The following is a 16,258-nucleotide window of genomic DNA, read 5'->3' as shown; positions in this document are numbered from 1 at the left end:
GGAATTCAGTGTGGTGCTGGTCCACCCTTAGCCTAAATATAACTGTGAACTGCAGCAGGGTCTGTTTCTTCAGACATGCATCCTTGTCTGAAGGACATGCCATAGGAGGTTTTTAAACACAGGCACTGTAAGTAGTATTCATATGCCCAGGCAAAGGTCGTGACAACAATAAGTAGGTTTCTTCCTGTGTGTGAGTTCCAGTGATTGTTCTACAGCAAGACATGGAAACTCACGGTGATGTGTGGAGTTTTAGGTCGGTCATTGAAGCATGCTCGCATAGACGAAGTTGTTCGGCGATCATACTTGCACATTGGGAAATTCAGATTCCAGTCCAGGTCTGACATCAAGCTTTTTACATCACCAGTAAACTGTACAGTTGGAGTCTCATCATATTCACGATTGTGAATACATTTCTCGTACCTCATGCAGCTGTAGCTCACAGCGGTACCTGTTTCTTCAAACATGCATGGATGTCTGTAGGCCATTTCACAGTAGACCCATAAGCACACGCACTGGAAGTAGAAATAGCACTTTCTGATGGCTCACAATGCTTTCGTTGAATTCTAATAACATTTTCAACAAATCTTTTGTTAGCAGATAAGTTAGCAAGAAGAAAATCATGCAATAGCCAAGATTTCCATAGCTACGTGGATTATTTGGGTCTTATTTGCAGTCAACATTTCTATTGAATTGCATGTGTACGACAAGCTGTTATTTACGTTAGCTCCTGAGATTGTTTGAAGAAAAAGGAAAATTAGTTGTGGCCACTGCAGGTTCCGTTCTAGTGATGGACACAATGATGGACTGCTCAGATCATAGACAGACACCACAGTGACATGTGCTGTTGGCAGCTAGGGAAAGCCCGCTCTGTTCTCTGTGCTGTACATGCTACCCTAAACCTCTTCCTTCAAAGTACCCTCTGTTCTCGTTTGTTGTCTCCCCTGCTTCTGGGAATGAGATACCTATAAATGGCGTTATACTGTGTAAAGTGAAGGTGAAGAAGCGGAGCAGGTCTGTCGCTCCTTACCAGGACCAGGGAAACATCTACACTATGTGGTCAAAAGTATCCGGACTCCTCATAAAACATACGTTTTTCATATTAGGTCATTGCGCTACCACCTACTGCCAGGTACTCCATATCAGTGACCTCAGTAGTCATTAGACATCGTGAGAGAGCACAATGGGGCGCTTCGCGGAACTCATGGACATCGAACGTGGTCAGGTGATTGGGCGTCACTTGTGTCATACATGTGTACGCGAGATTTCCATACTCCTACACATCCCTAGGTCACTGTCTCCGATGTGAAAGTGAAGTGGCATCATGACGGGACATGTACAGCACAGAAGCATACAGGCCAACCTCATCTGTTGACCGACAGTGACCGCAGACAGTTGAAGAGGGTCTTAATGTGTGATAGGCAGACATCTATCCATATGATCACATAGGAATTCCAAACTGCATCACGATCCACTGCAAGTACTATGGCAGTTAGGCGGGAGGTGACAGAACTCGGATTTCACGGTCGTGTGGCTGCTAATAGGCCACACATCATACCAGTAGATGCAAACAATGTCTCGCTTGGTTTAAGGAGAGTAAACATTGTACGACTGAACCGTGGAAAAACGTTGTGTGCAGTGACGAATCACGGTACACAATGTGACGATCCGATGGTAGGGTGTGGGTATGGCGAATGACCAGTGATCATCACCTGCCAGCATGTGTAGTGCCAACAGTAAAATACGGAGGCGGTGGTGTTATGGTGTGGTCGTGTTTTCATGGCAGTGGGTGTGGCGAATGCTTAGTGAACGTCATCTGCTAGTGTGTGTAGTGCCAACAGTAAACTTCAGAGGTGATTATGATGAAGAGCAATTCGTGGGTGGTGATTGCATCTTTCAACCCGATCAAACACCTGTTCTGAATGCACGGGTTGGGGCGGAGTGGTTACACCTCAGTAACATCCCTGTAATGGACTGGCCTGCACAGAGTGCTGACCTGAATCCTACAGAACTTCTCGTGATGTTTTGGAACACCAACATCGTGCCAGGCCTTGCCCACTGACAAAGATACCTCTCCTCAGTGCACCACTCGATGAAGTATGGGCTGGCATTCCCCAAGAAACTTTCCAGCACCTGATTCAACGTATGCCTGCGAGAGTAGGAGCTGTCATCAAGGCTAATGGTCGGCCGACACCATATTGTATTCTAGCATTACCCATAGAGGCGCCACAAACTTGTAATTCAATTTCAGCCAGGTGTTTGGATACTTTTGATCACATAGTGTATCTTAGAATGCTGCAGCGCAGTTCAAAGGGTCAAAGGGTGCAGCAACGTATTTTAAATTCCCCATTCGTGATGTTTCCATTCTGTAAAACCTGAAATCTTCGTTGTAGTGGTCAGTCACATTAGTCGCTACACCCATATCAGTACAACAGTTTTGTGTGTTGTGTATCTCCCTTTTACTTTCTAGGTATATATGTGGGTTTCGCTGACAATTTCGGTAACAAAATTCATCAACTCTAAAAAACTATTTGAGGGGAATTAGTAAAACTTTTTTGAAGTTTACTAATCTCTAAGGAATATGTTGTCATTCTCAATCGGAGCATATTTGGAACATCTCCCTTGAAGAAGATGATATAAAAACATAATTCTTAAACACCACATGACCACCTCACAAGAAAGGCGACTGGGTTTCACAACAGCTCTGCCGCATCAGGCAGTTCCACATAATGCTCTGTCTTCCTTCACATATCCTTCCCGCTTCTAGTCTGTTCTTTCCCATGACATTGCCATACTTCAGTGCACTCCCTTGTGCAACACACAAAGGAAGGCGCTTTTTTGTGTGAAAACTCCATACTAGGCTCTTAGAGGAGGGGCTGTCAAATATCTACTGACCAGTCTTTGCTTAATTTTCCCTGTGGTTTTTGTAAATATTAGTCCTGAAGTGTTTTCTTCTGGTAGAACTTAGTGTTTTCCTTTTCTGACCTGTTCCAGTTATTGGTCCATCCCCAACCACGTCAAAATGTAAGAGATCTTTAGATACTTCTATTCTTTTTTATGAACATATCACATTATAAATACTCACTACAATGCTAGTGACTAGTAATTATCATAAATTACTTTTATTTTTAGATATATCTGAATATTTATGCACCACTTACTGAGCTGCTCCAAAAACTGGAATTCATATCCTTCACATAATAATCCTTACACTCAATGATTCATTTCTCATTTATTTTTATTGTTACAGAAGTGTATTCCATAATTTTAATCGAAAATCAATGTTTGAATGAAAATGCTTATCGCCACAGCCATGTTTTCAAGATGCCTCTTATTTACACATTAACTTTAAATATATAATTCTATCTGAATTATTTAGAAGTAAAGTTGGGAAATCCATTTCTTAACTTAAATAGCGTGCATGTAACAAGACCCAACCAGTATCTTCTTCATTGCCTCAAGCTATGTACACTATTGCATTGTAGCTATTCATCTGCTTACCATGACAACCAGTTCACACACAAGTATCCATCCACGTTACGTGCATATACATGAAGCCTCTCTTCTTATGTCAATGGTAAATTCATCGCCCAGTTTCGTCGTGAGAAATCACAAATGTTAACCAACACACACACACACACACAACTACAACTGCCAAAAGTAGAAATTGCCACATCTTCAGTAACATAGTTCTCATTTGATACACGTATCTCCAACCAGGTTACTGCCATTGAACAGCGCTGCTACATGTAGCATTGTTTGCAGAGCTCTGGAAATACTTGTATTTTTCCATGGCAACACTTGCGTCATAAGCACTACTTGTAAACTGCACGTCGTCCAAACACCAGCCACAACTTTTTCACTGGTTATCACACTACATACAAATTTACATCAACTGGCATATGTAGCATAGTTCCTTTGTCTGAGCATTGCACTTATGTTTAAATTATTATGCACTAATATGAAACACACACACACACACACATACACACACACGCACACACACACACTCACACACACTCAAACACTTCAGTTACTACCTTGCAGTCTCCAGATATTTGCCTGTACCTTCTTCTAACTTGAAGAAGGCACAATGGACTTTCTCTACTTTCTATGTGAAAGCATGATTTCATGAATCTTTACTGAGATATATTTGGTGCATTGCCTTATGTAACCTATTTCCCATGGTTTTCAATCATATTGAATCATTCTTGTATCCATGACATATACTAATACAGTCTGATAAATATCATTGCACTGAACCTAGTAACAAAACCAAATTCTTGATTTCAGTGAGAGACAACCTGTAATCAGCCCTTAGGCGTATATATAATTAATGTGTCTGCTTATTTTGCTGATCATACTCACAGACTTTTTCAGCCTCCCAGTCAGGTACTATTCAACGTTCACCTGTTTCGTGTGAGTGCTCATTGGCCAGTGTGAATCAAATAAATCTATTGGTCGAAGCTTCAACTCTGTAATAAAGGTTTTAATGGAAGTTAAATTTTTACTGCAGTAGCTTCGTAATATGACAAATACTGTGCTCCATTTTTCTCTGATTTTCCTTCCCCAGTCATTTCGGAAGTATCTGTCATCATATTTACCGTATGTTCCCCCTACTGCCCAGTCTGTAGCATATGACCTACAAACACCATCTGATGGACATAGTAGTAAATTAAGTAAATTTAAACGTTTTGCCAATCTAATTTCTGAGTGATTGTAACTTGGTATGTTAAACTGCTAGTATGAGGAACTCACGAGAGGCAGTGTGTAACCTGATTGTCTCACTAGGTAAGTCATTTATCTTAGTGGATTAGTCGACCCACTGTTGCCTTTGGCTGTATGGTCCCGTTATCTGTGGATGGACAGCTGCCCAGTGGTCTCTGTGTTAATACATGTATCGGAACAGTCTACCTCTGCACTGTGGGGCAGCCACTGGACACAGCAGGACCAACCCCCAATATACAGCCACACAGTGAGCACTGCAACTGTGGCCGGACCCTCGTCACAGCTGTGCAGACCACAGGTCCCCACTCAACCCCCGTCTCTGGCATGTCGTGAGTTCTGTCACTACATAAGCGTATCTTTAAACAAATTAGAGGATGGTGGCGTTAGCGAAGTGTTATGGCGAAAAAATCGAATTTTAGTTTCTAAAAAGCAGAGATGGCAATGGTTAACAGTAAACTTACTGTTTTAATCGATGTCAACATCTTTATTTGTATTATGTTCATTCACTGTGGTAGTATGGGAATTGTTTCCTAAGCTAAAATTCTTTTCCAAAGTTTCTGTATATATTAATGTAGTGGATGGAGTTTCTAGTTTCATTGTTGGTTATATATATATCCCAAATTAATCTTGATGGGAATGGATGTGGAAGTAGGTTGCTGGTGCATTGCTATATGAGATGAACATAAATTTATGGACTTTACCAGCTGCAAAAGTGAAAGGTAGAGTCTGCAGTAAGTGAAGCATGTAAGACTGGAAAGATAACCTCCACGTAAGACTATGAACATCACTTCATGTGGAATTTATGTTTAAATATACATTACATCAACAAGAACTGAAGTTTCTGGAACGGCTAACGAAACTAAATGATACTTCACAGGTTGAGACAGTATGTGACATTGTATCAGTCATTGAAAAATCCAATCAAATTTACACAGAACTTAGTGGCATGAACCGATTTATAATTTGGCATTGCAACCACACTTACCTGGGCACGTGCGTTGGTCCTGTTGGGAAGAACATCCTAAAGTCATTATACCCTCTCTTGAGGCAAAGTGGTCCATAACCATTGCAATTCGTCCTTGATATCACGGTTACTACGACTGCAATGGATTGACACCCAACATGATCCTACTTGTTGGATCTGGATGTCTTTCGGGACATGGGGGTATTTCAACGTCATGCAGACGATTCATGCAGATACATCCCATGTGTGGGTCAGCATTTTCATGTTGATTGTTGATGTCACAACACTGTTGCAAGAGAGGCAGCAAATAGGGTCACGGGATGTCAGTGGCGTACCATTGTGCTGACAGTGTCCTCAGTCAGTATGAGTCTTCAGCTGAGGTCGTACCCAGTGGTTCCACACACCATGACACCAGAAGTAACACTGCTGCACGTCTCCAGAATACAGGAAGAATGCGACCTCTACCAAGGTCGCCGCCATAATGCCTGACGATGCTCATCTGGGCCAGTACAAAATGAGATTCATTGCTGTAATTCTAGTAGCCTATGCATTATATTCGCAGCACCACCCCAGTAGTAGCCTTTTCTGTGTTGGTTGTAATGACAGCTACACATGGTTCAATAATCCTATAGTCCATCTGCTAGTAGTCTCTGACACCAATGCAGGGACGAGGAAGACATGCTCATGGCCTTAGGGACTGTGAGCAAAACAATACATTACTGCGATTGGCTGGTCCAACAACAAAAGTGTTAAGGGAGGTGACCACGAGTGTATCTAAGAAGATTAGAAAAATGAGTGAAATGTAAGTGATACACTTTGATCGGTTGCAATGCTGTCTCGAGGCAGTAAAATATTGCTGGACATGATAGCGTGGCCAATCTGGCTCCAAACCTAGAGAGACCTTAGATACTTCTTTTAGTACAGGGTGGAGCAAATCAAAGTGGCCCGGGAGATTGGATACGATTGCACGTGAATATATGCATATAGTCACACCCTGTGACATGCACGCCATGTAATCCGCCACGTGATCCACATCAGTTCAGATTGCAGTGCGGGCTGTGCCAGTGTGAGAGGGGCAGAGCAAAGGGGGCGATGGTACTCTCAATGGAGCAGCAGGCGTGAAAAGTTATGTGAGAACGAAGTCATGGAAACGGTGTGGTCAGTTGTTTTCTGCAAAATTTAGTGGTGTTAAAGTGTGAGCAACGAGTCCCATGCAACGCTTAATCCGAAAGTGCTGTCAAACAGGATCTGTTTTGAACCAGTAAAAAAAGATGCCTAAAATCCCCTGCACACCACAAAACATGGCTGCAGTGCGCCAGAAAATGTTTCAGAGACCTACCAAATCAATCAAACACCTGTCACAAGAGACCATGATATCACACTGATTATGCAGACCTGCATATCCAGGGTGGTCCATTGACTGACTGGGCCAAATATCTCACAACATAAGCGTCAAATGAAAAAACTTGTCTAGCTTGAAGGGGGAAACCAGATGGCGCTATGGTTGGTCCGCTAGATGGCTCTGCCATAGGTCAAACGGATATCAAATGCGTTTTTTTTTAAATAGGAATGCCCATTTTTTATTACATATTCGTGTAGTACGTAAAGCAATATGAACGTTTTAGTTAGGCCCCTTTTTTCACTTTGTGATAGATAGCGCTGTAATGGTCACAGACATATGGCTCACAATTTTAGACGAACAGTTCCCAACAGGTAGTATTTTAACTTAAATTACAGAACGTAAGTACGTTTAAACATTTTATTGCGGTTGCTCCAATGCGATACATATACCTTTGTGAACTTATCATTTCTGAAAACGTATGCTGTTACAGCATGATTACCTGTAAATACCACATTAATGCAATAAATGCTCAAAATGATGTCCGACAACCTCAATGCATTTGACAATACGTGTAACGACATTCCTCTCAACAGCGAGTAGTTCGCCTTCCATAATGTTTGCACATGCCTTGACAATGCGCTGACGCATGATGTCAGGCGTTGTCGGTGGATCACGATGGCAAATATCCATCAACTTTCCCCACAAAGAAATCCGGGGACGTCAGATCCTGTGAACGTGCGGGCCATGGTACGGTGCTTCGACGATCAATCCACCTGTCATGAAATATGCTATTCAATACCGCTTCAACCGTACGCGAGCTATGTGCCGGACATCCTTAATGTTGGAAGTACATCGCCATTCTGTCATGCAGTGAAACATCTTGTAGTATCATCCCGTAATTTCTCTTGTGCCCAATGGCAGAACTATACACGACGTTCAAAGTCGTCGCCATGCAATTCCTGGTGGACAGAAATATGGAACGCGCGCAATCGATGTTGATGTAGCATTCTCAATACCGACGTTTTTGAGATTCCCGATTTCCGCGCAATTGGCCTGCTACTGATTTGCGGATAAGCCGCGACAGCAGCTGAAACACCTACTTGGGCATCATCATTTGTTGCAGGTCGTGGTTGACGTTTCACATGTGGCTGAACACTTTCCTTAAATAACGTAGGCTAACTATCCGGCGAACGGTCCGGACACATGGATGATGTCGTCCAGGATACCGAGCAGCATTCATAGCACACGCCCATTTGGCATTTTGATCAAAATAGCCATAAGTCAACAAGATATCGACCATTTCCGCAATTCGTAAGCGGTCCATTTTAACATGGGTAATGCATGACGAAGCAAATACCGTCCGCACTGGCGGAATGTTACGTGATACCACGTACTTGTACGTTTGTGACTATTACAGCACCATCTATCACAAAACGAAAGAAGTGGTCCACCTAAAACATTGATATTTCTTTACGTACTACACTAATATGTCATAAAAAATGTGGGTTCCTATTTAAAAGTACGCAGTTGATATCCGTTTGACCTATGGCAGCGCCATCTAACGGGCCAACCATAGCGCCATCTGGTTTCCCCAGTTCAAGCTAGACGAGTGTCTCTCTTTGTAGTGTTTTCGTTTGATGCTTATTTCGTGAGATATTTGGCCTGGTCACTATCAATGGACCACCCTGTATATCCCTATCTCATGTCTGTTGGTCATGCATTAAAACCACCAAATGTTCCTAAGCACCTCCACATTTGTGAATGTCCATTCACTGAGATAACAATGAATGGCTTGGACATGTATCTTTTCTTTATGTCTGATGGAGACTAATTTCAGCTGAGTTGTTACGTTAACTAACAGAATCACAGGTCTTGGGTAGCAGAGAGTCAGCCGAACTTCCGCGAAACACCTTTGCATAATCGTAAGGTTGGATTTTGGTGTGCAGTGTCTGCACACAGCAATACTGGTTTCACCTTCTTCAATCAGCTGCTGACTTTGGCCCATCACATTGCCAACATTTGGGAGCTATTTGTGGCAGCATTAATGGAGGAGGGATAGGTGTTCAGTTACTTCCAAGAAGAAGGAGCAACTGGTCATACAGCAAGCCGAGCCTTTGAGCACAGATACACAATTTCATGATTCACAGTTGTTAGCCTAGGTCAGCCTGGTTGGGGCCCTACCTGGCAATCTTTGTCACCTGATCTGTCAGTGTGTTATTACACTGCGCGAGAGCCCTCAAGAGCAGAGTCAATCACAACAACACTCACAGTCATCAAGAACTGCAGCAGAACACTCCAGATGAGACTGCAGCAATTCAAGCATCCAACCTTCGATCCGCCTTCAGCAACCAAAAGCATCAAGAGATGAATGGTGCTCATTTTCAACAGCTGCTATAGTCATCTTAGTGCTGCATTTAATTTCCTCTGTTGTATTGCTTTGTACTATAGAACTCTAATCTCTGGCTGCTTTTATTTGACCCCACCTTCTAATACATTGTGTGTGTATGTGCGTCCACCCTAGACTACTGTATATGGCAAGAGCAAAGCTATTTAAGGCAGTAAGATAGTAACCTTTCTCTCTGAGTCAGAGAATATAATGTAATCTTTTGTAACTGAAGTACAAGTATTTGTATTAGTGTTAATATTAGTAACAACTTTCAGTAGTAACAGTAGTAGTTGTAGCTTCTACAGAAAATTCATGGTGATGTAGTATTAATAGAGGCTTTCAATAGTTGTAAGAGTTATATTGTTTATTACTGCAATTACAGTATCAGATCTCATTGTAGTGTTAATAGCAATATGTAAAATGAAATAGGAAAGTTAGGCAAGACGATTTGAATTAACGAATGCCACTATGTAGGCACCATATCGATATCCATATAAATGTTGGGGCATACTAGTAGACAGAAATAAGGACAGTGAAAATCTTATATTTTAGACATACCATATTATAATGTTCAAAATAAGAAAGAAATAAGAGAAAAATAAGCTTGACATATTTGAGGTACCTAGTAGTTTCCCAAGAGCATGGCAGAGGATGTCCTGAGGTGGTATTGTGTACCAAAACCAGTAACCAGTAGGCTAAATGAAAACTAAAACATAAACACTCATCAGCCAGAACATTATAATCACCTATGTAGTACCTGATATGTCCACCTTTGCAATGGATAGCAGCAGTGACTCATCATGTTCTGGAAGGGAATTGGCACCACACTGCCCACACAAGGCACCTAATTCCCAATAATTCCTCACCGGGGGAATGAGCTCATATACTACGTCGAGGCACATCCCAGATGTGTTCGATCGCATTCCAATCTGGTGAGTTGTGGGACCAGCACATTAATTGAAACTAGCCACTCTGTTCCTCGAAATAGTCCATCACTTCCATTCCTTGTGATATGGTGCATTACCTGGTTGAAAAATGCTACTGCTATCGTGAAACATAGTCCTTATGAAGAGGAGCATGTGGTCTGAAACAAGCGTATATTACTTGTTGGCCATCATGGTACCTTGAACAATTTGTACTGGACCTATGAATGTCAAGGTGAATTTCCCTAGAGCACAATGGAACCCGCGCCAGTTTGTCTCTGTCCCACAGCATAGGCGTCCAGGAGCTGCTAATGGTCAAGTGGCCATTTCAGTCATAGTTGCTGATGCCATGGTGTTAACATTGGCAAATGTATGGGTTGTCAGCTGCAGGGGCACACTATTAGGAGTCTTGAGGGCACTGTGTGTTCAGACACACTTGTAGCCCGCACCGTCTGTCACGTTCTACCAGTCTGCCTGGCCTACAACATTCGAGATATGTAATGAGGGATGGCCACCCAACCCCATGACGTCTGGACATAGTTTCACCTTGGGTTCGCCACATGTCGAAGGCGCTCCTCGAACACTCAACAAGTCGTGCATTCCGAAATGCTCGTGATGAGCGTTCAGGTCATCATAAAATTCCCTCCTTCAAAGTGAGACATATAGCATACCTTCCCCATCTACAGATGGACAGCACATTTGCTGATCCTACATCGACTGTGCATGCGTCTGACTAGCAGTCATTCCTCGTGAAGTGACGCTGCTATTGCCAGTACACGTTTAATAGATGATAGGCAGGTGATCATAATGTCCTGGCTAATGAGTCGGTTATTTATAAATTGCAATGATCGCTGTTCCACCCGAGAGGGTATTGAGAAAATGCTCAAGAGTCGAGCAGCTTCCAAATTATGTCAGCTGCAGATAACACATGCGTAGAAAGTGTCTCTGTGTCCTTCACAAGTATCACACAACATCTGACACTGTTCACGGGCATTATACAAACGTGCTGTGGTGTCCAGTCTACCAGTCATGGAGATTTGAAACCTTGATCAGATACACTGCAGCTGGTGGTGTGTTTGTGTAAGAAGCCAGAGTGACATCTCATCGCTTTTTCGGTATGCTTCAATTTATGTGTCACACATCGAATTATATATTCTGAAACAGTAACTTGTAACAGTACACTTGTTTCAAACGGTGTCTTCACTTTTCTTTGGATTCACAGACTGAATAGCGTTCGGTTTTGAATTTGAATGTGACACCTTTTATTTCACAGATAAGAGAGACATCAGAAACTACCGACCTGTTTCACTGCTTCTATCATTTACCTAAATTTTTGAGAAGGTGATGTATTGTAGAAGATTATCTCACCTTGGCGACAATAATATTGTCATTAAATCACAGTTTGCCTTTCAGAAGGGGCGCTCTACTGAGAATGCCATGTTCACACACCAGATAGTACAAGTATTAAATAACAAAACAGTACAGGTGGGTATTTTCTGTGACCTATCCAAGGCATTTGACGGTGTAAATCATAATATACTGCTAGATAAATTTTGTAGGGTTGATGGTGTAGTCAACCAGTGGATCTTATCATATCTAACCAAAAGGTTGCAAAATGCTGTATTTAGTAGTAACTCAACCAACAGAATTCAGGTACATAATTCTGACTGGGTGTAAATCACATATGCGGTTCCCCAAGGCTCTATCTTAGGTCCACTACTGTTTCTCGTATATGTTAATGATCTACCATCTAATGTACAGCAAGCAGAATTAGTTCTTTCTGCAGATGGCAACAGTATTGTTATCACTCTCAGTATTAATACAGAACTGGAAGAAATGGTAAACAAAGTTCTCAAAAGTATCATTGTTTGGTTTTCTGCAAATTGTTTCACCCTGAATTTCACAAAGACACATTATATACAGTTCTGCAGCTCTGGGGGGTACTGCATCAGTGATAACTGTAACACATGGTGGTGAAGTAATACATAGGGTGGAAATTTTTAAAATTCTTAGGTGTCCACCTTGATGGGAATTTTAATTGGAAAAACATAAATTAGGGAATGCCTAAAAAAACTTAGTTTAGCTACATTTGCATTTAGAATCATAGCAAATTTAGAAAAGAGATAAATCAGTAAGTTGACATATTTTGCTTCTTTTCATTCAGCAATGCCATATGGAATAATGTTCTGAGGTAATTCATCTTTAAGAAAGAAGCTCTTCATTTCCCAAAAACGAGTTGTAACAATAATATGTGGCGCTCACACGCGATCGTCTTGTAGCCATCTGATTAAAGAGTTGGGCCTACTGACTACCGCTTCATACTACATTTATTCCCTCATGAAGCTTGTTGTAAACAATCAACTACAGTTGAAAAGGAACCATGAGGTACATGATTACAATAATAGAAGAAAAAATTACATTCATTACTGAACATTAATATTTTCTTTAGGTTGCCATTAAGGTTGGAACAAAAAATTTTGACAACTTGCCCTGTGATATAGAATGTCTAACAGAAAGTATGGTAAAATTTGGAAAAAAGTTGAAAAAGTTTCTTCTTGAGAACTCCTTCTATTCTGTAGAAGACTTTCTATGTTTGTAATGTGTAAAAGGTAATGGGTGGGAATCGATAACTCAATCTGTATTTCTTGTTACCATTTTGGTGATATTTAGAGTACAAATAGACGTATAAATTAACTGGTAATTTGAATCTAAAATGACTCATTCCACGACATGACAATCTATCGTGCAATTTGATGCATGGAACATGAAAGTAAGTAACAAGCGTTTCTTTCTATTGACCGTGAGTGGGCAAAATTCACTTAAACATCTGAAAATTCGGTAACTGTCTTCTATCGTACCTCATTCGCTTCATATTATGAAACGTTTATCAACGACATTGTACCTTGTAGACATACTGTATTTGGTTACTTTGTCACCTCCTTGTGAGGCATTAAAATACCAATATACATAAAAAATCTCGCAGTGCAGCTATTACTCGGTAATGGCGTGCGAGCACTCTGTCTAAGACTCGAGGAAGTCTAACGACTTGATGGAACAGTAAGTGATAAGAATTAATCCCTACATGTTATATGTTTACGTCTAGTACTCATAGATCAACTTTTTCATTATACCATAAATACCTTACGCCTCAGTTGTCTTTGATGGCGAGTAGCGAGCGGCGAGACGGAAATGACGTCCCTTGTGAGGGTAGTCTGCTTGGCAAAGGAGCAGTTCGGCGCTGTCGAGTTTCTCTCGCTGTACACAGACATGGAGGTCGACCACAGTTTTCGGCGCGGCATTCGCCTCACCCAGTGGTGACCCCCGATGCAGACGCCGGGCTGTCTGCCGTTCACCCAGGGGGCGACGCGACGCCTGGTGCGGCTGGCGACTTAGGCTGTCGTCATCCTGGCCCCAGGGCAGAACTGGCGCCATTCACCCTGTCATCTCACGTCACGCGAGCGTTGCGGTCCTTGTGTTGATTTGGGCCATCAATAATGTTCGGAAGCGACATCCCACAGACTAACAACCTTGCACAACATCATATCACTGGCATAATTCATCTCCTTCTTGATTTATATCCCATTTCTTTGTGTTCTGGGATTATTTTCGCATCATTCTGACAGACAACAGCGACGAAAGAACCCAAAGAGATTTTTAGATACCTGTCTCCAATTTCTTCCCCCTATAGTCCGATTCCTGTCTCCTAAGCGGGTAGGAAGTCAAAAATTAAAAAAAAATCGACTTTTCGAAAATATGTCTGTTTTGTAGAGTACATCTTTCTGAATAGTTTGATGTATAAAACAAATATATTTCAGTGATTATAAGGCACGCTATTTGGTCCTACGTGTACCAAGATGAAGCACTACACCCCTTACCACAGACGTCTGCTGTCATACATACGTGTATTTCACTGTGTAGAACTCGAATGTTTATATTTGCGCCAGAGATGGACATACGTGTAACAAAGGACTGTTGACATAGAAGAAATGTCTTGATGGCGGCACCCAAACACCAATGAAAGCTTTAATGAATGTGCATGGAAAAGATTGCCAAAAACCAATTTTTGTGTGGAAGAGATGCACTTGCTGTTGGTGTTTATGATGCAAAGCCGGATATGTATTTTAGGGAAAATGGGAATCAAGGGCAAAGCGAACTGCATCAAAGCTTTATACGCAATAAACAGAGAGCGTGTAGTGAAAGCACGTAAATCATTTTTGGAAGTGGAGGAATGTGGAAAAGACGAAAACTGATTTACAAAATGGAAAAAAACCTCTTTATGCCGCTGGACAGTTCTAAAAGATGCCAAATGCAGCCAGAAACTTTAATGGCCATTTTCTGCAAAACACAAATTTCTGTTGTCAGGTACATGTAACATCCAAAATAAATATCCCATTCCTTTTCCAACGTGGTAGCCTTATTAAACACAAACTCCTTAATGCAAAACTCTAGAATTTTCCATCTCTATTAAAAACTACGGTAAAGTTTGAGATAATTAACTATAAAATTTGAGTTTTTTTCTAAACATGAAGCTTAAAATGTAACAGGTCATTCATTTTCTTGTAAATTAAATAAAATCCAGAATTTCATACACCTTTATGTATGGATTGTATGCTGTGCAAAATTAATCGAAGAATCTCTCTTACTTATGAAGAAAAGTGTACCTATAGCAAAAAATGCAGCCAATAGTAAGTGAAAAAATTATAAAGCTCCACATGTAAAAAAAATTATTTCGTTATGTTTTTGATCTTTCACTGCTATGATTGTGAACCCTGGTCATACTGACAAAAACTCTATAAATTTATTTGTAAAAATATAGACAGTAGAATTTAGTATCTTGTGGTGCGTCTTCTGCTCCAAGTCGGCCCGTTTTACCTCCAAACCCCCTTAACACACGAGGTACAAACATCATCTCATGACGGCAGTACCACAAGCGCATTGATGGGGTACTCTCTTTCAAATTTCTCTGTGATTATGCTGTTGTCTATTGAACCTATGTTGACCAATGGTTGTTGTAAGCACAATTGTTGAGCTTTGTACAAATCTTATATTTATACTTTATTTTGTACCAAATATTGTGTAATATGCTAGGCTACAGGTATGAGAAAATGAGGAGAAGGAAGATGTATGATTACCTGAATGCTGTCATTCATCTTACGTGGGCCGCTACTGTCGTTGGCAGTGTGTGTTCTATTATCTGTGTGTGGACAGTACCTCAGCTGTACAGTCTGTGGTAATCTGACCACTGGATTCGATGTGGAAACCATTTTGGAAGCAGTGTTCCATCTGTGCAGCACGCCAAGCGCTGGAGAGAGCAGGACCGGCCCCTCCTCACAGCCACACAGTGGCCACAGCGACGACGGCCGGAGGCCAGCCACAGCTGCGCCCCCCACCACTCCCCAGACGACTCCCCAGCCTGATGACGTCGCCATCTCTCTCCTGCGGTGAGTTCAGTCACTTTACGTGCAGACTGTCCACAATCACAGCGCGACATGTTGGGCAGTTACCCAAGCGATAAAGTCAAGAAATCGATTGTCGCTATTTTACGTTTTTGACGAAGCAGAAGTTGTAGGTCTCGTATAACGTTTTTTCTTTCAGTAATTGTGACGTTCGACGAGGCAAGGATATAAGGGGATCTATACACCCTTCTACAGGTTTGTTACATGACTCGTTTTCAGTCCCTAACACAGCTGACTTGTGTAAGATAACACTAAATATTTCCCCAAAAACAACGACTGTGCTGGTGTGTTGGGAGCAATTTCAGTTTTCAGCGAAAATTCTGGCTAGTAATCTCGCAGAAAGCCCTAAGATGTTCTGGTAATACATTAAGCACACTAGTGGAAAGAAGCAGTCAATAACCTTCACTGCGTGATAACAATGGTGAAGTCACTGGTGACAGTGCCACTAAAGTAGAGTTATTA

At 41.6% G+C, this 16,258-nt stretch overlaps 1 protein-coding gene across 1 annotated transcript in view; it reads left to right on the top strand.

Annotated features, from left to right (window-relative positions):
• LOC124553766 (ankyrin-3-like) overlaps window positions 1-16,258 on the top strand; it is a 117,571-nt gene that overhangs the window by 86,822 nt on the left and 14,491 nt on the right. Inside the window, exon 5 of the mRNA XM_047127702.1 lies at window positions 15,632-15,781. Coding sequence (XP_046983658.1) covers window positions 15,632-15,781 — 150 coding nt within the window. The remainder of the gene's footprint in view (window positions 1-15,631; window positions 15,782-16,258) is intronic.

Source organism: Schistocerca americana, chromosome 11 (assembly GCF_021461395.2).
Source record: "Schistocerca americana isolate TAMUIC-IGC-003095 chromosome 11, iqSchAmer2.1, whole genome shotgun sequence".
NCBI classification, from domain to species: domain Eukaryota; kingdom Metazoa; phylum Arthropoda; class Insecta; order Orthoptera; family Acrididae; genus Schistocerca; species Schistocerca americana.
Note: the sequence above shows the minus strand (reverse complement) of the source record. Positions and strands in the feature narration are given on the sequence as shown.